Source organism: Styela clava, chromosome 3 (genome assembly GCF_964204865.1).
Source record: "Styela clava chromosome 3, kaStyClav1.hap1.2, whole genome shotgun sequence".
Taxonomy (NCBI): Eukaryota; Metazoa; Chordata; class Ascidiacea; order Stolidobranchia; family Styelidae; genus Styela; species Styela clava.
This window is the reverse complement of record NC_135252.1, coordinates 21,796,181-21,821,416: the sequence shown is the minus strand read 5'-3', so window position 1 is coordinate 21,821,416 and position 25,236 is coordinate 21,796,181. Positions and strand designations below refer to the sequence as shown.

Here is a 25,236-nt window from a genome sequence, read left to right as displayed (position 1 = left end):
GTATTTCAAATTAAAAAATGCAACTTTTGTATCCAATCAATGAATCACGTTTTGGCTGCGTTGCAAAACAATGTCAGCAACAATTAATATATCAATTGGAATTTTGCATGCACATGTTTGCTAACAGATTTGTTGCATTGTGAAAACTGTCTGTAAAATGAGATTGGAAAAAACTTGCAAAGTGAGGATATTACTCTAAGCCCAACCATACAAACATTACTTCAAGTCCAATTATGTGAATATAATTCCTCATTGTAAACCTTCCTGTTAAGAGTGTGCGATAAATTTTGCAAAACGTCACATACAGAACTCTAGAATAACATCAATACCAGGAGGTTTCGAGCGACTATATTCCTTCGCATCCCAAAATGAGGGAGGGGGGGGGGACGTAATGGAACGTTAGTGACGTATTTATTGAATGGTGTAGTCAGGTGGTGGTTAGGAATACCATATGCAAAAAAGGTTGTGCCACGCCAACTGAAAGTACTTACGTCATGTTGTGAACATGGACCGACAGTTTTAACCTGAAGTTTTCGAAAGCAGATACCTGACCTGACAAAAGTGAGAAATATATAGTAATCATTATATTAACAAAAACATGTTAAATTTTATTTTCCAGAGACAAGAGAAAATTATGATTCGAAAAACTTGATAAAAAAACACAATGCATCAGATATTATTAATGAAGATTCTCAGATGGCAGACAGGCATACATTGTAAAGACAGGCGCTAATAAAAAGCAGATTCAATTATTTAAATATTCTTGAAAAAGCAATCATAATATGTAATAATCAAAGTTTCATGAGGAATTTCAACACTTTCACTCAGCACAAGAGATAAATGAAGTGTTACAAATTTTGAAAAGGTATTTTAACAGTTCGACATTACCAACCAAATTTATAAACCCGAGGCTAGGCAAGATCTGAGGTCTCCGGGAAAAAACGTTTCATTAAATAATAAATCATAACTATAGTCTGAAACTTTCACAAACTTTGGGCACACAATCTTCACACGTGACTCGGTGTGCATCTCTAAAACCTAGTAAAGTTTCACTTCAAAAATTCATTGAGTTTTAATAGTCGAAGAAAAAAATTTGGGAAGTATTTTTAACAATGAAAAACAATAATACAATTAAAATCACTAAAAAACGATAAAGACACAAATTATTGAGGTGATAGAACTGTGGAGCTGCCCATTATTAATTAGCAATTATTTAATAAAATACAATGAAATATACGAGTGTCCATAAAATTTCTTTACACTTTCAATTTTGTTATGAAGTCAGTTCTCAATAAATCTTAACCAGATCTGTTGTTTTTTAACAAGTATTTTTACTTCATTTAATACATCTGCGAGAGCCAAAACAATGTATGGTATCGATAAATTCCCTTTGCAATTTTAAAAAAAAAATTTATAACGTTATGGACACCCCATATATCAAAAATTTTTGTCTGGTTATTGCTAAATCATGTAATGAAGAATAAACAAAATTAATAAACCAAAAATTGAATGTGAAAATGTTTTGACGTCAAATAGTTTGTGAGAAAATTTGGTCCAAACGATAGGTCAAGCACGCCCACTTAAGAGCAAAAAGATCGAATGGTCATTTCACGGTTATTTTGTCCATTCTGGGCAAACGCATAAAAAATATATACTTTTGAATTTGCTTTCATATCATTGTGCCTGTTTTCCCGAATCGCTAATAATAAACGATTTCATTGAGTTACGAGCCATAAATAAAAACAAAAATAGCTATGGAAAATATGAAAAAACATAACGTACGATTAAACATTCTTTATAACCGATTGACAAGGCGAATAAAGAACTTCTATACGATCAGAAAAATAACGTATGGGTCAATCAACGATACATTGTAATAAAAGTAATTTTGATAGCAAAAAAATCATCATTTTATAATATTGATGAATACAGTTCATTTCATTTTCAATCTTCAGTTTTCTTCCTTACTAACTAAACAGTTAGTTAGGCTTTCAAATCAACGATAAAACAGGAGTAAAGACGAGAACAAATCCCTGTGTGAATGAGCGGATCCAGATGGTTGATGAGTTAATATAGAATCATCCTCTCGCCCACCCCAGCCTAGAATAATAAAGTTAATTAATTTCCATTAAACTTCGCCAATGAAGTGTTTAATTTAATTTGTCTTGAACGAGACTGCACACAAAAACAAATGCTGTCCGCTTTTAATGTTTACCACGGATTAGATGTAAAGTAAGTAATAAAGTTTTCCAACATTGTGTACCGCCCCCAAGGGCGTAGCCAGCAATTTTCAAAGGGCGGGGTTCTAAAAATTCAAATTGCCAAGTAAGACCGCAGACAGCTATTGGATCCGGTCCTTGGACTTGGATGATCTAGTACTAAATGAAAATAAATTAACCGAAATTTGTAATAATAATAATAACATAATACGGACACAAGATCAAATACTGAGTATGTATTAGTGAAGTTTTTTTACCTGCGAAGTCTCCACACGTTCCATGATCAGACACATCGCTTGATATTCCACCGATGCAAAGGTATTCTGGTGAGATAGACTGAACACTGTGAAAGAATAAACCTTTAGAATATTAAAAGTGACTGGTCCATTAGATGCGGAAACAGTTATTTTTCCTCGAAAACAACAACGACAACCAAAACAAGAAGTTGGCAAAATGATCCATATTCAGACTTTGTGTCCAATAACAAAGTTCTTACTAAATAGGCCATTGAAACCTCCCAACCTATATCATAATGTCCTATTTTGACTACCATGATTCACCCCGCATCACCTTAGACAAGAAAGATATATATTTCCGTCCATACCTATACATTGTAATCGCAACAAAACAAAAAAAGGAATGCGACATTTACTACAGCAACCAATGTTGCAGAGATTTTAAAAAGCCATCGTATCATGCATTGTGACGACCCTGTGTTTTCAGAAAATTTTATGTGGCATTTCAAACCTACGTTGGTTTTATTTTAGTTCCCGGAGTTTGGTCGTGCAAAAGGAGCCGTGATGATAGAATTTTAAAGAACTTCGAACTAAGACAATGAATACTTACGAGATTCCGGGACATAGAGCATTAGGATACCCAGCTAAATTGTTGGCCCTGAACTGCAGGTATCCTGGTGTAATGTAGTCTGTATAGACAGGTGGAATCATGTTCAAAATATCTTGCTTGCTGCCTTGGTCGAATGTAATTGAGACCTGAAGACTTTCTTCGGCGTCCTCTGAAGTATAATCAATTTTAAAAAAAGTTAAGAACAATGGTTATCGATCATTCAACTTATCCAAGTATTAGCAATCTTCATGACGACTCATGCGTTATATAATTAGAGTGGTTTAATGTGTGTGTTGTTTGTTGTGTTGTGTGTGGGTGTATATGTGTGTGCATTTACTTTATGCTATTTATAGTTTTTCTTAGCATGATAATAAATTTAAGTTTAATTAATTTTTTATGCAGGGTATGAAAGAGTATATCCAGGTAAAAGTCCACTGTGATTTTATTGTTTATAAACAGTTGCAATATGTTGTGCTTATGAGTAGGGCTGAGCATTTTCGAACACCTGATGATTTCAGAGTCACAACGAATAATTTTTTTTCCGAAACGAATCGAATCTCGAACACTTTGTTTGTGATTGTATGTCGCTTTTTATTAATTAGCTTCACGCCCAACAAAAAAATGTCTACGCCCCCTTGTGCGGAAGCGCCTCACCGTTTGAGAACATCTGACTAATTCATTGAATATTGAAAAATAACGGAAACGAATTGTAATCGCAATTGTAATCGCAACAAAACAAAAAAAGGTGATAGGGGGAGAAGACTGTAGCGAAAAAAATCTTTGGAACCACTGCACGATCATATCTTACCATTAAACAAATCTTTTTGTGTTGAAAATGCTTCCAAAACAACTTTAGCAACTTTCTGAGCTTGAGCTATGGTCTCATCAGATGTGATATTCAAATTTGCTTTTCTGAAAACAGACAGGTTTATACTCACCTAAAAATTATCCGTTCGCGCTACGAAATAATTTCAAAATGGCGATTAGCACTTTGAGTTTTAAATATTTTTTTAAATCAAAGTTTAAATTAAAATTGTTGTAGTTCGGTTTTCACATGCCTAATTTGGTTTTAAATACAAGTTTTATCAAAGCGAGATGCCGGGTCTCTAAGTGGAAATAGTATTGACAGAAGAGTAGCAATTGTCAAGAACGTGACTATGTAATAGTTTATCCACGCGCGAAAAATGCTAGTGGAAAGAGTTCGACACGAGACTTGAAACGGTACTTCTAAAGTATGCGCACCAAGATGTCGCACAACCTGAACCCTAACCTGGTACACAACCTGAGTTCAGGTAGTGCGCCATCATGGTGCGCATACTTCAGGAGGTTCCTTGAAACTATCCGCTTTATACAAACTTCCACTCATACTTATAGATAAACTATATTCCTGAATTAGCTGAATATTTAAAATTTGGCCCATCCAGTTTGTTAGACTCTGGATGAGGTGGTTGACGTGGGATGTTTTACACTGCGATACCAGCACAGTTAAGTCTACGCTTTAACCATTAGGGCATAACGTCGACAAGCAACCTAAACAATTTGACAAACGTTCAAACTTTCAAACATTGCATCGTTTTAGTTACAATGGTTTTGATCTTTATATTCTTAATCTTAACAAAAAAAATTTGGACGCTCCGGAAGTGTATGTATCAATATGGAGGTAACTGATTTTGTTTGCCTATTTTACGTCAAGTTGTGTAAAAAGACTGAAACTTTCGGGCAAGTTTAAATTTACTTGGCTAACACAGACAGTCCCAGAACTCGTAATAGAACAAAATAATGAAAATCGAAATAAAATTATGGCCTAACCCTAACCAGGCACACAAACTACCGGAGTAACAAAAATCATACTTTGCCTGGTACACACACTACGGGAGTACTCAAGAAACTATACCTTGCCAGAAGCATGTAGCCAAATACGACATGCGAAGGGTTTCCTTCAATTCTCATTTCCAAGTTTCTGTATCTCCAGTAATTACTCAGATAAGTTCGCCTAAAAGAACTGGGCTCATCTGATTTCCAATCCTGGAAAATTAACAGTTTTTTTTAGCAGTTCTGCTACATTGAGAATGAAATTTATAGTTAACTACTTTTAATAACAGGGACAAACTAATTACACTTACAGCTCACGGGATTAAAAGACTCAGCATTTCAATTTTTTCGTATGGGGTAAGGGGTGAACGTGAGAATATTGACTGAAGTCAGTCATCAGTATATCTTACTTAACCAGGTTTGTTCTATATTATTTATTCAAGTTTATACCTTACTATTCTATTACTTATCGATATTGATCGGTAAATATGGGTATTTGTCTGTTTGTCTGTTAGATACACGCGATATCTCACGAAAGAGAGGTTGAATCTGCTCCAAATTTTGCATGTGCATTCATCATATCTCAGAAGCCTATTGATTTAGGATGAATTATGTTGTATAATTAGCAAGTTATTAATTAATTAGTGATGAGACACGCGGTATCGCTATTGAGTCAAAGCGAAGGATACACGCCGCTAGATCAATAAGTCGGCGGTCACTGATCGCAATCTCGTTTAATAAACTTGCAGCGGCCAACCGGGGACGTGCCAAATTTTTCTGCTGCCTAGAGCAAGTTTCTGATAATGATGCCCCTTATACTAAACTTCAAAAATATTTCGGGGGATAAGCAAATTATAGATGTTGTTATACATGAGAGTGAATAAATTAAAGGTCAAGTAAGAATGAAATGTTTGTATTACTGAGGTAAATCGGGCAATAGCCAGAGGAGCACACTGCCTGGAAAAGGCAGTCAGACAATGCTGATTCAATCACACAAGACTAAGTCAGCTTTCATCTAAATAAAACGAATCAAAAAAACATGTGTAATAACGCTAACTCTACAGCTTGGACCTGCTGGCCCTACATGTGCTGACTGGAGCGACCGCCTCTATGCCCATCCCGTTAGCACGCCCCAGGGATGGGGAGGGAGCAAACTACATATAAATAGTATTAAATAATTACTTCTCCTATTACAAACATCTTAAGACACCCTACCCTCTTACCTCCTTGTTTGAAACGACAAAGTAGAATTCACATGGACTCGGGTAAGCCCTATTGTGTTCTTGAGCAACGTAGTATTGCAGCTTGAATTTTCCCATAGTGGTTGTGTTGGAGTAGTAAGTGTAGTTGTTCTCTGCGCTTATTTGTCGATAATATGACTGTAATAAAAACACGTAATACGATAGGATTTATATATTCTTTCCGGGGAAGAAAAAAGCCGACTTATTCATATGGAATCCTATTTATAATCCTCATTTCATATGTTTTTACTTATCGATTTTAATCGGTAAGTATGTTGATAGGTATTTTTCTGTCTGTCTGTCTGTGTGTATGTCTGTTAGATGCACGCGATATCTCACGAAAGCGAGATTGAATCTGCTCCAGATTTTGCATGTGCATTCATAATATTTTGGACCAGTAGCCTATTGATATTGGATGAATTATGTCGTATAATTAGCGAGTAATTGATTAATTAGTGATGGGACACAAGGTGTCACTATGGAGTAAGAGCGCTGTTTTGGGGGATCCCCTAACTTTCGATCGATAAGTTTTCGGTCTCTGACCAATATTCTCGTTTATACATTACAATCGCCATTTGTGAGGCCTAAATAGTAAAATGGAATAAGTTTCAAGAATTAACAATTTCACTGGGCAAAAAAAAAATATGTAATGTTGGATTTATAGAAATTTTGTGTGTATCACTGCTATAATTCAAATTTATTGGAGGCCACTAGAAAATGCAACTTCTTCAAGTTTAAAACTTCTGGGCCAATTTTAACCATGGGATGGGGGTTGGGAATTTTTTTGGACCAGTGGACAAAAGTTTCCCCCACCTAGACTGGCAGGCCATGTAGGTGTAACGTAAAAGTTACATTTCATAAACAATATTTCTAGTGTTACAAAGGCAAAAGGGGAAAACAACAACCTCGTGTCAAAACTAAATTTAATCGCAATCTCAAAAAATTGCTTGAGCTATTTTTACCTAAAACTTCAAAGTTTAGTTCCAGTTTGGTTGCGGCAGCATCAAAGGGCCGGATTTTGCAGGAGGGCCGTAATTTGCCCATGTCAAGGGTACAATGTAACCAAACCAGGTTACCAAATCAAATTTTAATATTTGATCTGTACTGTGCTCGATGTATAACTGGTGCAAGTATCAATCTTTATTGAGAGAACTTTGTATCAGAATAGAAGTACTTACATATATACGGAAATACTCGCTCAATTTTTCTTCATTTGAAATCACACTAACTGCCAGAAATGGAAGTGATTTTCTGCTGTTTATTCCAGTTTTAGACCAAGAGAGTCTGAAAAGATGCGTAAACTATTTCATTATTGACAGTGCTTATGTATTGAATATTGAGATACCTCCATAAAGTCCCTTTATAATTTCAATTTTGTTATGAAGTCAGTTTTCAATATAACTTAACCAGGTTTGTTGTTTTTTAATCAGTAAGTGTTTGAGTATTTTTACTTCATTTTATACATTTATGAGTAGTATCTATAAATTCCCTTTGCAATTTTAAAACATTTTAAGACTATATGGACACCCTCAAATCATTTATTCTTGTTTGCTTCCTATTTCTGATCCGTATGTGGCTGTTCCCACATCCCAGACGAATGGTCGAATAGTATAGTGTTAAACTGGTACAAAGGAATAATAAGTTTGGATTTGAAAATTTATGAAATTTGAATTGTTCAGAAAATTTTAAATGAATATTTATTCAACAGTATAGGAATTCATTATCAGTCTGCTCAAAGCCCTAATTCAAACCTATGAAACGTGCCGTCATATTACAAAACCGTGACATCATAATATAAACATATGACGTCCTCCTACCGGGACGCCGACATAACGTGAAAATATTTCTTTTTACTTCATAGGCACAAACTAAAATTCTAGAGCAGTAGTTCTCAACCAGTGGCGCTCGCCTCAGAAGGAGCGTGGACAATTCATGAGGGGGCGTTAAACTAATTAAAAATAAAAACATTTGTTAGATTTGATCTTGCCCGCCCGATTTTGGGTATTTACATTTCTTCATTGTTTATAGATTGCAGAGAGCTATTGTAGTTTTTATTATATGCTATATTACTTTCGCCTTACTATCTGTTATTTACAGCTTATTGTTAGCTAAAGTTATTTTTGAGGTGGGGCGCGAGACTTGACAGCACATTCTAAAATAGGGGCGCGACTTGAAATGTTTGAGAACCACTACTAAGGAGTTTCCAAAACAAATTATCTATCTTCTCTGAAGTCTGAACTTTGAACTATGACTTTTGAACCTGGTTAAATAAAAATCATAATATAGTAACTTACTCATATTCTTCCTCGTAATACAAATATCCATAACTTTGGCGATTGCTCCCGAAAGTCAACTGCAACAAAAAATAGCGAAGAGTCATTATGTATTGAATAGGTTCTCAGAGTGCTCCATACTGAGCACCAAAGATCTGTGAGAGAAAACCAGGGGCTCCGCTTGCTATTCGATTATCCATTGAAATACTGACTGTCCAGAGTAGCAACAACGGCATTAATAAAATTTGGCAAACGCAATTTGAAGCTTTCCTAAATACAAGGCAGCAAATACAATCGAGTTATTAAATAAATTAATTATAATTTACCCAGGAACATTAATTCGTAAGTAACATTGTGTTTTTTTTTTTTTTGATAATTTCATTGTGGGGTTCCATAAATAATAGTCAACCTCTTTGCAGGATCCATAACACCAAACGTTTGCGAAACTCTGATATGTTGGAATATTGAAACATGCAGCGGCTGCATTCATACACAGAGCCTTGTTTTAAGTGGAAATAGGAAAATAGCATCAGTTTGGGTTACGCGATAATAACTCCCTCTATGCTTTTGCGCAACCCATATGCGTAAAATTCAAAGCTGTATCCAAAATAAAGAGGACTACTCTATTGAATTCCTGAGTCTTGTTTTACACTAACACAAATGTATTCCTGTGATGTTTTGTTTGACCGATTTCTAACATTTAATAGAATAGTATGGTATAAATAGAAAAAACTCTTATTATTTGATCTATACGTTCACTCCGTGCCAAGAAAGTCGTTTCGGATCTTTGTACAAAACCCCCGCTAAAAAAACACCCCCACTACCGCTTGAATAAAATAAAAAATAATTATCCAGGTAGTGTTAGGGTGAGGGCCAGGAATGCAGATTACGCTGTGAATTCAGATTTTAAAATCATTTCCAAAACCCCAACCCTAAATGTATAGTTACTAATTTGTTATTTTAAAATGTGGCGGGGGTGTTATTTCAAATTTCGGCATTAGGGGAGGCAGTTTTGTACAAAAGATCAGTCGTTTCGTTCACCAACTTGAAATAATTTTAATCTAACTTACATAGGGTCCATAATTAAACATGCCACCGCTTATAGTATTTGTTCTTCCGCTGTTGTATGTGTAGTCATACCAATCAGGAATCTGGGATCGGATGTCGGCTGCTTTTTCTACCAATGCATTGAGAACTTTTGTTGTTCTGTTTTCTGTAATATATTTTGGTATTAATCAGTGTTCTTGGAGTGTCGTCATAATCAGCAAAGTCGTTCGCGAAGTGTCGTCATAATCAGCGAAGTCGTTCGTGAAGTGTCGTCATATTCAGCTAACCCGTTCTTGGGATGTCGTCACAATAAGGGAACTCGTTCTTGGAGTGTCATCATATTAGCGAATCCGTTCCTGAAATGTCGACACATCAGGGAACAACCCGTACTTGGGATGTCCTCATAATCTGCGAATTCGTACTTGGGGTGTCGTCATAGCAGCGATTCCTTTCTTGAAGTGACATCATATTAGCGAACCCACTTTGGAGTGACGTCATAACAAGCGAACGCGTTCTCGAAATGTCGTTATATCAACGAACCCGTTTTTGGAGTGACGTCATATTCACCTGATTCTTTCTGGTTCTTGGGGTGTCGTAATATCAGCGAACCCGTTATTGGAGTGTCGTTATATTAGCGAAACCGGAGTGACGGCATAATCAGCGAATTTGTTATTGGGTTAGCGTCATATCAGCGAACCCCTTCCTGGAGTGACGTCATAATCAGCGAACCCGTTCGTAGAGTGTCAGACGACTTCGGCAAATAGGTGCTATCACATGCATTAAACAACAGTTGACGACTAACGTTATATTTGGCGTTTTGAAAAATATGCATTAGATTTATGTATGTGAATGAAACGAGGGAATCTGTTGTTAGTGAGTTTGATATCAAGAAGAAACCGACTATTCTTAGAATTGTGGGTATTTCCATAGTATGTGTACCAGGTTAGGGTTAGACCCTAATTATATTTCGATTTTCCTTATTTTAGTTCTATTACAAGTTCGGGGACTGTCTGTGTTAGCCAAGTGAATATCCCCCTGCCCATAGGTTTCAGTCCCTTTACACAACTTGATGTAAAGTAGGCAAACAAAACGCCAAATTTTGATGACTTCCATGACTTAGTGTTAACAAAAGTAGAAGATATGAAACAATATAAACAAAGTAGAAGATATTGCCTCATTGGTGATAAAAATGAAACGAAAGTTAGGGCGTTGTCCCGTGCTATGTTGACATTGTAAAGTTGAAGATTCAAGAGGCGATAGTTAAATGATTGGCGCTCCAGAAGTATGTGTACTAATATTGAGGTAACTGATTTTGTTTGCCTACTTTACATCAAGTTGTGTAAAGAGACTGAACCCTAAGGGCATGGGGTATATTCACTTGGCTAGCATAGACAGTCCCGAACTCGTAATAGATATAAAATAAGGAAAATCAGAAAAAAAATTGTGGCCTAACCCTAACCTGGTACACATACTACGGTAGTACCAAATTATTTTCCTTGATTATAATTACGAGACGCCATTATTGAAATTACTTACCTCGATCAGTTTTAACATTTAAGGGGTAATAGGTTTTAAACAGCTTCTTTAGGTTTCCCCCGTAATTCTGCATAAATTTGTTTGTGGTCCTGTAGCGTAGTGTTGCTCTATCTCTCACTATCGTATTAGGCAGTCCTGATTGGGCGTGCCAGACCATGACGTCGGAGGCCTATAGTATAATTGGACATCTTATTTATTTGACATACGTAGTGTACAAGTGGATCGTTAATACTCGTCGATGTTCTTGCAAGGATAGGATTTATATATTTATCCCGGGAAAGAGAAAAGCCGAGAAGACGACTTAATTATGACGAACCACAGTCTCTCGTCCGGTTACCAGTCATGGAATTAGTTAGTCAGTTATTTGTTTTTGGAAGTATGGACTTGATGGTGGAGGAAGCCGTAACCAACCAACGGTTACGTGAACCACCCTACGGCGGCGAGGAGTCCAGTAATCCTCTCGCACATAACATCATCGCATGGGCGGATTGGATCCTGCGAATTCACGCAGGGTGATCAGAGGTGCGGTAGCGAGCGTATCTCTAACGCTTAGCACGATGTGCCTCAGAAAATTAATGGATACATTTTAGGAATTACAGATAGAAAAAAATAGTTAGAAGAATATTGTTATTAGATTACAATTTATATAGCGAATTTATTGGTCCATGACTATTTTCGCAATTTAGTAGGAACGGCGCGGTGTGGCGCATCGCGCTAAGCGGAAGGAATACGCTCGCCATCGCACCTATAATTACTCGTGACGTGAGGTTCGAATCCCGTGGGGAATAATTATGTGCGAGAGGATTGCTGGACTCCTCGCCGCCGTGGGGTGGTTCATATAACTTCTAGTCGGTTACGATCTCCACCACCAAGCCAACGCATCTGAAACAAATAACTGGTTAACTTATCGTATACCCGACATGGACTGGTAACCGGACGAGATGCTCTGGTTCACCATACAATTAAGCCGTCTTATCGGGTTTCCTCTCCCCGAGATAAATATGTAAATCCCATCCAGAATTGCTTTTGCAAAACTAGAATTCACAGAGGGTTCCTAAAAACACTCTTGACTGGCAAATACACGCAAACTGGCGCTCCACAAGTGTGTGTACCAATATGGAGGTAACTAATTTTGTTTGCCCACTTTACATCAAGTTGTGTAATATGACGGAAGCCTATGGGTATATTCACTTGGATAACACGGACAGTCCACGAACTCTTAATAGAACTAAAATAAGGAAAATTGAAATAAAATTATGACATAACCCTAACCTGGTACACACACTACAGGAAAATATCCTTGAGCTTATACTTACATTAGCTGTGTAGTAAACCGAGTTTTTATAATCGTTCTCAGAGCATGTATGAACATTTCCGAAGATCATTTCATTGTCCCAGTTTGTTCGGCCTGCAAAAAGTATAGACAAGAGGGTGACGCTCAAATATATACACGACAGCCAAAACGAAGTAGTACGCGTATACGAATAATACGCGTATAAATAAAAGTGCCGTATATTTGCTCGTTTTGTAGCCCGTGCCCATATTTTTTTCAACCAACTCACTAACCGGGTCCTTATTCAAGCACGGGCGCTTGTTATTTTCGATCGTTACAATAATAATTAATATATTGTTATTTCCAGTTCTCAAGTATGATTTAAACGAGAATAACGAAAATTTTGACTTTTTCTACGCACCGCAGGTACAAATCCGCAAAAGAAGAAAAGTTTTGCGACGCCCTATCAATATTGAAACGACGTGACGCCCAGTTTGAGAACCATGGTGTTACGTAATCAATGTTATCTGTTATGTACTTGGACGCCAAAGGCGTGAGTGTTATCTACCGGCGTTTAAAATTCAACAGCGTTGTGACAAAAGCGCGTCTTGTTTCCTATTGTTCTCTACCACTGAAAAATCAGCTTTTACATCGGGCGGGTATTCAAGCACCGGCCCTTATTTATTTTTATGTTCTGTTTACACAGCCGGCTATTCAAACGGGCCCTTAATTAAGATCGGGCGGTGAAACGAGCATATACGGTAATAGCCTTCTAGCGACAAATACAATATTTAACCGATCCATCTGTGCATTTCGTGTCCAATAAACATAAGAATTCTATTCTGACAGGTTTATAATAAAAGGTTAGGTAATTAAAGGCGACGTGCCGAAGGATGTAATAGGGGTATGTATATACGCGAGAGCAATGCTCCAACATATGGATACGAAGCCAAAACAGAATAGTACAGGAACTTTCACTATAAATAGTGTAATAACTCATACCACACATAACTAGCTTGGAGAAATGGCTGCAATAAAAATGGGAAAAGCGTCTCTCAAGGTCGGATATATCCTCTAAACTTAACTTCATCATATCTTTTCGATCGTGTGTTTTTTTACCCTTCAGCTGGACAATCCGTCAATAATATGGAAAATGTATAGTTTTTTTAAGGGTCGGAACAAGCCCAATATGTACTGAGAATATATGTTTAAGAGCTCCGGTATTTTTTCAGTGATATAAACCCGCGGCTTTTCAACTTTTTGGGCCACGCCCCCTTTCCAGAATTTTGTCACGTCTCGCGTCCCACCTCAAAAAATAACAAGAGAGCAACGCTTAAATATATGGACACGTGGACTAGAGCGAAGCAGGGTTTACCTTTGACATTACCGGTACCGTACCCTAAAAAAGTTCCGGGTTTTCAGTCGCAAGAATTTTCACAGTCAGCCGTCACGCTTGGCGGATTAAAAACCGTGTTCCCATAATTAAAAATTAATACAGCGCAATTTTGGATGAAATATTAGATCTCATGAGATTCATAGAAAATTCAGGAATAAATGAAAGTAATAGCCTTCTGGCAAAAAAATCAATCTTGAACCGAACCACTGAAACGTGTCCAACAATGAGCTACGAATATCAGATAGTGAGGCGAAAGTATGTTTTATTCAAAAACACGTTGAAAATACGTAAATGAATTCGCCATCTCTTATGTTCAGACTCTAAACAATAAAGAAATTATAATTATACTTAGCTTCACGCCCTCTCAAAAAATTTTCTACGCCCCCCATTGTGTGACCTGTCCCACCGTTTGCGAACCACTGTATTAAAAACAATACCTGTGTATAGAATTTGAGATCTCGGTACGTATCCGGACCAGACATCATCAGAATAACATTTTCGTCGGATATCTGATTCATGAATACTGGCAACTAGTGTCCATCCTCCTCCGTCAGTTTCCATATCGCACAAGGCCTTAAAAATACAAAACGCAAATAAAAAAGAAGGTTGGTAGAGATAGATTATGACGTTGCTGTACATCAATGTCTTCATATCGCACGAATTTTTTAAAAAACAATTTCCGGGAGATGGCGCTACTTTCCATAGCAACCAGACTCAAATATAATTTGACTACGACTTCAAGTTTTGACTTTGGTTGAAAAAAATCAACTCTGAATCTCCAAGATGATCAAATTTGGATGACAGAACTGTGGCGTATATTAGACTTCTACTATAGGTATTCAGAATTTTGACTCCAAGTCCGAGAAGTTTAAAAACTCCGGTTCCGACTACAACTTCGGTGAAAAATGCTATACTTCGATTCCGGATTTAGACTCCGACTCTACAGTCTTGAATACATGGGTATGTCTATCGATTGCCTTAGTTTCTTGAAATTAATCATCGTAATATGGCGCTACTGTTCCCAAATACTAAACTCAAATTCTAGCCCGGGTTGGTCCAATCGAAAAGTCGTAATTTCGATGAAAGTTTAAAACTAAATTTTTTTTCGACACAAAGTAGAACAATGGATCGTTTTGGTATTATTACTTATCGATCTTAGGATCAGTAAGTATGTTGATAGGTATTTGTGTGTTTGTCTGTTAGACACTTTTGTATGTTACGCGATATCTCAAGAAAGCGAAATTGAATCTCCTCCAAATTTGCATGCATGTGAATTCATCATATCTCGGACCAAGAGCCTGTTGATTTTGGATGAATTATGTGGTATGATTAGCGAGTTATTAATTAATTAGTGATGTGACACACGGTGTCGCTATGGAGTAAGAGTGGTAGAATCGAAACTGCAGGTTTTGTTTTGGTGATCCCCTAACTTTCGATCGATAGGTCTGCGGTCTCAGACCGATATTCTCGTTATGTTGTTGTTAAAAAACAATCAAACTATTCATCGAGCAGGGGTTCATCGAGCCTCCAAAATTTTTCATTGGCGTTCGGTCTCATCAAAATGATTGAAAATCCCTGTCTCTGTTGAAAACGTTCCAATGGTAGCTCAGTTGGGTACCAATACCAGGGGTGCGCACAGGCGGCCCGCGGGCCACAACCCAGTCCCCCGAGTTATTTAGTGTGGCCCTTTTCAACACTCGAATATTTCCTCATCAAGAATAAAATCCCAAGCTGACAGGTTAAAAGTCGCTAACATATGGGTAAAATACATAATGTTTTGCGTTGAATATTTTGCCGTTTTGCCCGATCCCTTTATTACTGTAAGGCTGAGAGATAGACGAATTCTCTTTTTTTTATTGGCCCAGCTAGATGTCTGAAATTGGTTATATGGCCCGCCGAGAAAAATGTTGCACAACCCTGACCAATAGCATCGCATTTTACTAACTCAGTAAACACGTACCTCAATAGCAGCGTAATACTTCTCTGGCTTTATCATGTATATTCCGCTGGTAGTCACTCCACGCTCCCTCAACTCCTTGCACGATTTTGCGTCATTGCTAGTGTAGTCTGGCGTGTGCGTAGGTGTCGGTTGCATCGTTGTTGTGGTAACAATGTTCGGGGTCAAAGTTGAAGTGGTGGTCGAAGTAGTGCTAGATGTCCCGACCTGGCCTTGGGTATTGGGGGTGTTGGTATTCTGAACCGTGGTGTCAGCCTGCAATAGAGTAACAATTTTTCAGATATCACTTTAGAACCGCAGGTGATCATATTAAAAACGGACAGATCATCCTTTATAGTCCGTCCGTGCCTAATGCTAAGGAGTTAGAGAACTAACTCTGTTAAACATAAAACACGTTCCAGGTTCAAACTCCATTTCTACAACACCCTTCTCCCCTCTCCCCCAAAGAAATGTTCGACAACAGCCGCGCTTTTGAGGAATTGACAGTTATATAAAAGCTCGTAAGTCTATACTATAGAGCAGGGGTGTCAAACTTGCGGCCCGAGGGAGCTTCCAATGCGGCCCTCGAACACTTAACAATACTTGTAGTATTTTGTACGTTTTTTTTTTATTATCTAAATGTAATACATTTTTATAACCTTTGTGAAATTGATTATTCACACAGAAAACGACAACTTACTGAAAGTAGATTTGGAAAATTAAAATTTTTTTGTTTTCAATCTGACCCAATTATGGATACCCCTCAAGCTAGCAAAAGAATACTTGAAAATAAAAAACTTCAGAATTTAAATGAAACGCAAAGTACATGGAGAAGATGGCATTTTTGAAGAAAAATGGGAGTTGCAATATTTCTGCATTTCTCAAAATTCTTAAGCACATTGTTTAATTTGTCACATTTCCATCAGTACAATGGAAGAATCAATATAAGTAGACATTATCAGAATAAGCTCAGGAGTCAATATGGCAAATTTAAAGACAATTCGAACTGAAATTTTTTATATGTTTGTATATTATTATAATTATACAACTACCCTGTTACTAAAAATCAATATTAATCATAACCCAAACGATTCTATGCCACGTAAAGGTAGAAAATGTCTGATATGGAAGTCAGTCATTTGTTTGATTTACAAATGATAAACGTAATATTTTTGCATTACTGTAATTAAATAAAACATTCTCAACGATCCAGATTAACCGATGATCATGTGACCTCGTTAATTAGACTTGGTACTGTAAAATCATTTCAGCCTGATATTAGTAAGCTGGTGGCACAAAAGAGATGCCAAACGTCAGTACATATATAGTAAAAAAAACATTGAGTTTATCTGTAGTATTCTTATAAACATTAGGTCTATATATATAGATTAAGTCATTTTCCGTATATGTATTATTGTTTCCATATGCTTATCGAAACTCTGTTCAAAAATTTTTTGAATAGTTGTACATTGTTGTACAAATTTATGATTTTTTGTGATAAATGCAGTAAATTAGAATAATAGTAAAATGCAAAAATTAATATGTAAATGGCATTTGAAATTTAGGAAAATGATAAAACTTCAGTCGGCTGTTTAATTGCATCACAATATATGTCACGAACTACACCTATCTGAAACTATGCTTCAAGTATACATTATCAAAATATATCAAAAACTGATTGCGGCACTTTGCACATTCCCAAAATGCAATGCGGCCCTCGGAAACCCACGAGTTTGACACCCCTGCTATAGAGGACCTCTTTAAGATTAGATATCTGTGGCTGCTCCTGGCCTTGTTCAGAGCGTCACAGAAAAAAATTTGGTGCTCCCGTAGTATTCGTACCAAGATGGCGCACAACCAGAACATAGTATGTGTACCAGGTTGGGGTTAGCAGGTTGTGTGCCATCTTGGTACGAGCCCCAAAAGTTTTGCCCCTCTCCCGCCCTTAACTTTGAAGCCCCTACGCTCTTGGGAACAAGTTGAAAATTTGAAAAAGAATCACAAGATATCACAAGATTTCGGTTTGTAGTCAAAGTCTTTGGGTCAAATCAGGAAAATACTCCCAAAACGCTGTTCTCTCTGAATACCATGTTTCCCCCAAAATAAGGCCTAGCCTAAATTTTAAAATAGCTTCAATATACGCCCTCCCCTTAAAACAAGACCTAGTCAATACCGCGAATTTTTTTTTGACCTAGTCGATAGGACGAAATCTCCTCTACACGTTTTGAATGATTGATAAACTATGTTTCGCAGCTATATCGAATAAAAACGTGTTATTCATAGATAAATAAATATCGGTTTCGATATTTTGTATGTTTGAAAATCTCGTGATTCTCTACTTTGTAATTTTGTTTTTGATAAATGAAAATATAAGACATCCACCGAAAATAACCCCTAGTGTTATTCTTCTGAATAAAAGTAAAATTAGAATATCGGTTAGAAACCGAAGACTTATCGATCGAAGGTTAGGAGATCCTCCAAAGCAAAGGTCTTACTCCATAGTGACACTGTGTGTCCCATCACTAATTAATTAATAACTCGCTAATTATGAGACATAATTCATCGAAAATCAATAGGCTTCGGATCCGATCTATGATGAATGCACATGCAAAATTTGGAGCAGATTCAACCTCGCTTTCGTGAGATATCGCGTGCATCTAACACACAGACACACAGACAAATACCTATCAACATACTTACCGATCTTAAGATTGATAGGTAATAAGACCCTGTCTTATTTTCGAAAAAACACGGTATTACCATATCAGTCTTTCACTTTGTTCTGAACGGAAATGTATCAGCACTTATAACAAACTTACCGGATTATTTTTGGTGAACGCCAAGTTTACAAGAACTCCGATTATAACGAATAGCAAAACAAGGAAAAGTATTGCAAAAATAGCAGCCACGATTCGCCACTTTTTCTTATTGCTTCTTGCTTGCCAAGTGATCTGTGTTGGCGTAGTTGAGAGAATGCTTTCTGGTGGCATAGACCCCATGGAATTTTCCATCGACACTGTATATATTAATATGTGTATTACCGAATTGTAAAATAAATGTGAGATATCTTTTCAAGCTCATTCCGAGCTCGTTTTCAAATCATCATTTGTAAGAATAAAAAGCTGTTTGACAAGTTTTCTGATTTTCTAGCGACCATCATGTATATTTTAATGTTTTAAAAAACGTTTGTGATGAAACAACATGTCCTTCAGAGTCCACAAATAGGAGATGAGTTATGGCTGAAATTCGCTACCAAAAATTTAAAAAAATGGGGTCTGAATTTACTGATTTAATACAGGGGTATTCCTTCTTTTATTTGCCCCTTGCATGGCAAATTTCGGCAGTAAACTAACTTCATTCGTATATATTCGATAAGAAAAGACAGGGGTACTCGAACTACTCGGGTGTCATGGTGCCCGTGACGAAGTTGACTATTATTTACGGATTTTATAAAAAATGATTATCTACTGAAACTTAGGTCGATCTATAGGTCCATTTCGTGTCGAATAACTGTAAATTAAGATTTCGTGATAAAAAATGATTCCATCTATACATTTTGTTATTTTTTTTAATTAGGTACAAAATCACAATGAAAGTAATTTTACTTTATGAGTTTCAGTTGTTCAGAACAAACTCATTGATCTGTACGTGACTATAATTGATGATAAATAAATTTAAAATCCTTCAACTAAAATTCGTGGGCACAATGCGACGCATAAGTTGCAGTGGCATGGCGCAATAGATGAGTATTAGTGAAAAAAGTCGCGTTGGCGGCTGAATATTAATTGAATAATGGTTGCGGAAATTAAGTCAATATTCTAATATATTATTAAAATGGTATGGTTTATAAAACGAAGCAATATCTTGCTTGATTTAAATAGAGCATAAATATCATATAAATGTGCGTTACTTTAAACCTATCCTATCAATAAAAGACTTAAATATTAATGCCAACACGGGCGGATCCAGTAATTTTCAAATGGATGCGAATGATTGAAAACTGCTGGTCACCAAGTTATATCGTAACAGCTAGCAGGTCCGGAGACTTGAGGGTCTCAAGAGCATTTTTAGCTGCAACAAAACTGCTAAGTAAGATACAGGAAAATGTTTTAAAAAAAGAGGGGGGGGGGGGCGGCTTTCAATTCCCCTAATGCCAACTACTTTGTTGGGATAACACTAGGGCTGGGCATTTTCGAATACCTCGTGATTTCAGAATCGAATCGAATAATTTTTTTCGAATCGAATCTCGAATACTTGAAAATATATATATAATTGTAAGCGACTTTATTATAGTAATTGGTCCTCTCTAGAGATGTACCGATACCACTTTTGTCGCCGATACCGATACCGATCCGATACCAGGTAAAAACGCCGATACCGATACCGATACGCCGATACTACAAAAAGGCCGATATTACCGATATTCCGATACCGATACTATGTAATTATTACTTAATTAGGTATGCTGTGTAGGACAGACGGGTTAAAACAATGGTCTTTAAGCGTTGTTCATAGTACACATTATTTCAGATTGAAAAAAAAGATATATATATCACATAATATGAAATTAATGTTTGGTATCAATATGCTGTAACTGATTAAGATACATTGTACAGTAACGCTAGTAATCTCGGTGTTCAATTAGAAAACTCATAAGCCGGGATGTCCAATTTGAATTTAATGTTAATATCGCGAGCTTCAAATATCGTTATTCGTGTTTAAAAGAATATCGAATATCACCCACACATTCTAGCGCCGCCGTCCTACGTTCAAATTAAAAGCATTTTACAAATACTTAATTTAGTGGCTAATCGTAATCGTCGACGCAATAAGTCAAAGCCAACATGAAAGAATATCAATCAGCAACGACAAAAAGAAGGCCCACCGATAACCGTTGAGGATGTTTTTTTACTTCACTATTTTATAATATTTTACAATTGCTATCCTATATTTTGAGACAGTCTAGGGCTAGGCGGTCAAGTCAATATATCTATAAAGAAATCGTGTAGTTAAGCAGAAATAAAATTAATACCTGTGTAGTGGGATAATTGTGTCGGAATTTAGTTTATCGATGTCGACGGACTAAATGACACTTGTACTTGACGACAAACAGTCAGAATTTATACCCGTGCCAAAAGTCCATGTGCCGTTAATAAGGAAGGACCCCAATTCCACTGTATGATTTAAAACTGGGCGCCTAGTTGCTTTTTGTTATGTGCTGTGTTGATATATTTCTTCATAAAAACTATGTAAAAATTAAAAATGTCAATATAAAAATTTGACAGCGAAAATAGCCAAATTAGTTGAGCTAGTTTAGCTGATAAATAGCTAAAAACACGTGAATCCTATTCTCTCGCAGGGGTGGGGACATGTATGGCTCATAGCTCACGATCTCTCCAGCCAAAAATAAATCAAAAAGTAGTATTCCAACTTATCTTTTAAAACATTCTGTCAATATAAAATGTCAATATAAAAATTTGACAGCGAAAATAGCCAAATTAGTTGAGCTAGTTTAGCTGATAAATAGCTAAAAACACGTGAATCCTATTCTCTCGCAGGGGTGGGGACATGTATGGCTCATAGCTCACGATCTCTCCAGCCAAAAATAAATCAAAAAGTAGTATTCCAACTTATCTTTTAAAACATTCTGGACCATATCAAAAAGGTAAATATATCGGTAATATCGGCCTTAATCTAACTGATACCGATACATGGCCGATACCGAAAAAATGGCCGATATTGCCGATACCGATACCCGATACCGATACATCGGTACATCTCTAGTCCTCTCAACAAATGAATTACTGAAGACATAGAATAAATCACCCAGATAGATTACTGAGCGTTCACACAGAATAACAAACACGTTTTATCAATAACTCACCACATAAAATAGTCATATGTTAGAATTTCGTTGAAAAAATATGACTCTAATGAGAAAAAAATTGAGGAATTCACCTCGACCATTAGCGGAAAGATAAAAACAAGATGGCGGCGATTCGAAATTTAGCTCTGAACCAATTCGAATAATTTAGTATTCGATTCGAAATGCCCACCTCTAGATAACACATGAGTTTATTGAGAATGTCAATTCGAGTGGCAGTGATTAGGGAGATTGATTCATCATTTATCAGAAGAAAAAAAATTCGAAGGTATTCTTATCATCCAAATAAAATGGCCCGGATTTGTCATCATCAAACCGCCAGTGAAACTTGACTCGTATGCAGCGTGGCTCCACTCTTCACTTGCTACACCTGGTTAGGAGGCTTTTACCCGACACTGTCTGGGGTAATAAATCTATCTTTTTGATCAAAACGAATAGGATCTTTGGTACAAAGCCCCCAACCTCGCTCAAATAAGACAAAATAGTAATTATGAAGTTAAAAGATTAAAATGAGGGCTATGAATACAGATTGAGTTGGAATTTCTAATTTTCGAATCATTTCTAACCCAAACCCGAACTGAATAATTACTGATTTAATATTTTAAAACTTGGTGGGGCTGTTATTCTCGAATCTTGCACTAGTGGCAGGAGCTTTGTACAAAAAGTTCAATGAATAAATCTGACAGAAATCAATAGTTGCCGTAGTAAAAGATTATACTGTTTTACCTTCATTCCCATTGAAGCGGGCTTCCGTTCCATATAAATTTTGCGTTGAAGTCATCGCTCCCTGATGACTAAAATTCCTTCGCTATTTCTTGCTCAAATTCTCTTATCCAGTTTAGAAGTTGTTTTTTGTATGCGTTTTTAGAGCAACGCCACAAAAACTGCCTTCAACTCGCATTGGGTATGACTTTTATAGCCAATTCGATTGACTCATGAAAACAGAATGATCTATTCTACTTTTTAAATGAATAATATGAACTCTTATCAAGCGAGAGTCATGCTTTATGGTCGTTATTTTCATGCTTGAATAATGCTTTGATCTCGTGTTATATGGAATGGTCAAACACGGACCACACATTAATTTTGAGACTCTGTTGTGGAGTGGATAGAAATGGACTCTAATGTTTTGCCTGCTCAATTATAATCACACTTATTGGACAAGAAATGGATCTATGGATCATTTTGCAAAATTGTTGTTGTTGTTGTAAAAAAATTGTATATTTTCGCAAACTGCTGGATCTTTCGATTACAATTCATCATTATATAAAAATGGAAGGAATCGTTGAAAATCAGTAAAATGCAAGTCTTATTGAACACGAAGTGGATCGTTATTATGTGGATGTTGTCGGTATTTTTCTTATTGTTATGAAAAAATCGATTTTCCCTTTGAGTCGATTACTTTTATTTACTTTCTGTGGCCTCCATGAATTTCGCTTCTTTGTGCGATGGAGTCATCAAAATCACATTTGTCGCGGATCCGCTTTCTCGTAGATTGACATCTGATACCGGGATTCTACTGTGACAGATTGCATACCAGTAGCCTACTACATCGTTTTGGACTTCGTGTCCGTATATTTGATCCTCACTCTCTTGTTTGATAGACTGTTGAAAACGCTTCTCAAACTTAATATTTTATGTTTCCGTTATATATTCAATGAAAGTATGAAATTCCGACTGCGCCAATTTCATAATTACTCATAAACAATAATTGGGTTTCACTATTTCCATTCGTGATTCGGTTTATTTTTATATCTTACTAATCATATCGTATATACAAGTACATATATAATATATCAATTAAAATAAAATTTGAAATAAACCTTAATACTAACTTTGTATACATTTATTGTTTCTCATTACTCAGTCACGAGCTCCGGATTGAATAATTTCCAAAAGTTAATGTTCTTTATTTTTAAGTTTAATAGAACTCAAAAGAAAACGAGGTTTCGATTACTTTGCGTGGGTAAGTCACAAGCTTATGTAGGCTATAATACCAACGTTTTCCTGTTTTATTAATAAAATATAAAAGAAGGAAATAACAATATGAAGATGAATATCTGCAGAGCTTGCTTTGGCTAATATTATTCATTCATTTTTGCAAAAGTTCTGCAAGTAGTGCAGTCATGAATGTGATAAAATTAATATCATTCACTTTGCCTTGTAGGCAATCTGCGGAAGGCGGAAAATTTATCGCGGCGCGCATTGTAGTGTAATTATATAAATGTCTTGTGCACAGAGCGGTGTAATAAGGTTCACATTTTTACACACACATCTTATTTGCATTTTCCTCTTCCATGGGATATGAAGACACCATCCTTCTATACGTATAAATAAGTTTATCTAGCCATTGCAATAATTTACAGTATATTCAGTATACATTTGTGAATAACTGGTGAATTATTCCCGTAACCAACATGAATTCGTAACAGGTAGTTAGACCGTGTTTCGCCACGTGAAAACATAGAATACATCACCCAGACGGATTACTGAGCGTTCATAGATAACATGAAACACGTTTTCATCAATAACTCAATACAGAAAATAGTCATATGTCAGAATTGCGTTGAAAAAACATTGCTCCAACGAAAAAAATTGAGAAATTCACCTCGATCATTGGCAGGAAGAAGAAAAAAAAAGATGGCGGTGATTCGAAATTTGCTCTGAACCGATTCGAATAATTTACTATTCGATTCGAAATGCCCAGCCCTGCCCATGGAATATGAAGATCCTAACCTTTACGAATGAACAAGTTTTCATCAGCCATCAATATACATAGTGGGCTAGATTCAGTACATATCCCTTTTATTACTTGCGTGGGAAAGTCACACGCAAGAGAGTTATTTTCAGAAATAACTTTGCTTAATCTTAATGTAAAGATTCGTTTCGTATATTTAAAACAAATAGTCGAATGACTCGGTATAGGCTCGTGATGCCCACCAGTCATTATCTCTGCAGAAGTGTTGCAACTTCAATCACCCACGCATTGCAACATGTGACTGCGGAGTGTATGTGAAGCCGAAAGTGTATATACTTCGGCTATAGATTACAAGATTCATTTCTGTCGAGTGATGGGATTCAAAATTTTAAGAACGTTTTTTTAATCGAATTCACTAAAAGCAGGTTCCCTCTTCAAAAAACTAAGCCACAACTATGGGTACTACCGAAGTATGTGAACCAAGATGGCGGACACTGAAACTTAGTATGTGTACCAGTTTAGAGTTACGCCGTACTTTCAGGTACAAATACTACGAGAGTCACTTGGCTAGTCCCCGAACTCGTAATCGAACTAAAATTGGAATAAAATTATGGCCTAAACGTAACCTGGTACACATACTTCGTTCCGGTGTCCGCCATCTTGGTTCACAAACTACGGGAGTACCCCATCAAAAACGGTTTGCACACACCCCTAAACCCTCAGACTTCTCACAAAAGGTCCTCGCACAACCCAAATTTTTAATGCCATGCAGACCAGGGGCCAGGAATCAAAGAGAGGGTTCTGAAATTGTCAATTCCCAAGAACGGGGGCCGAAAACGTGGGTACTCAAGAGTCTTCGAGGGTCTAAGATGTGTTTGAAGCTACAAAAAATTGCTATGTGTGATACGGAACATTTCAAAAGGAGGGGGTCCGACCCTCAACACTCCCCATTGGTTACGCCTCTGAAGCAAACCATACAAACTACCAGTGGCGTAGCCAGGGGGTGGTTTTGCGGGTCAACCCCCCCCCCCCCTTTTGAAATGTAAAAAAAATAAACTTATTTTTCTGTATCATA

At 36.7% G+C, this 25,236-nt stretch overlaps 1 protein-coding gene across 1 annotated transcript; it reads right to left on the bottom strand.

Moving 5' to 3' along the window:
- Positions 1-561: 561 nt before the first annotated feature.
- On the bottom strand, positions 562-22,842 carry LOC120342979 (uncharacterized). The gene is made up of 15 exons (XM_078111216.1): positions 22,190-22,842; positions 18,399-18,595; positions 15,604-15,855; positions 14,081-14,216; positions 12,291-12,382; positions 10,975-11,143; positions 9,462-9,604; positions 8,413-8,471; positions 7,297-7,402; positions 6,101-6,256; positions 4,960-5,090; positions 3,874-3,977; positions 3,066-3,234; positions 2,477-2,562; positions 562-2,100 (listed from the first exon to the last, which is right to left on the bottom strand). Exons 1-15 carry the CDS (start codon positions 22,242-22,244, stop codon positions 1,997-1,999), a joined length of 1,959 nt encoding a protein of 652 aa, XP_077967342.1. The 5' UTR covers positions 22,245-22,842; the 3' UTR covers positions 562-1,996.
- Between the last annotated feature and the right edge of the window lie 2,394 nt (positions 22,843-25,236).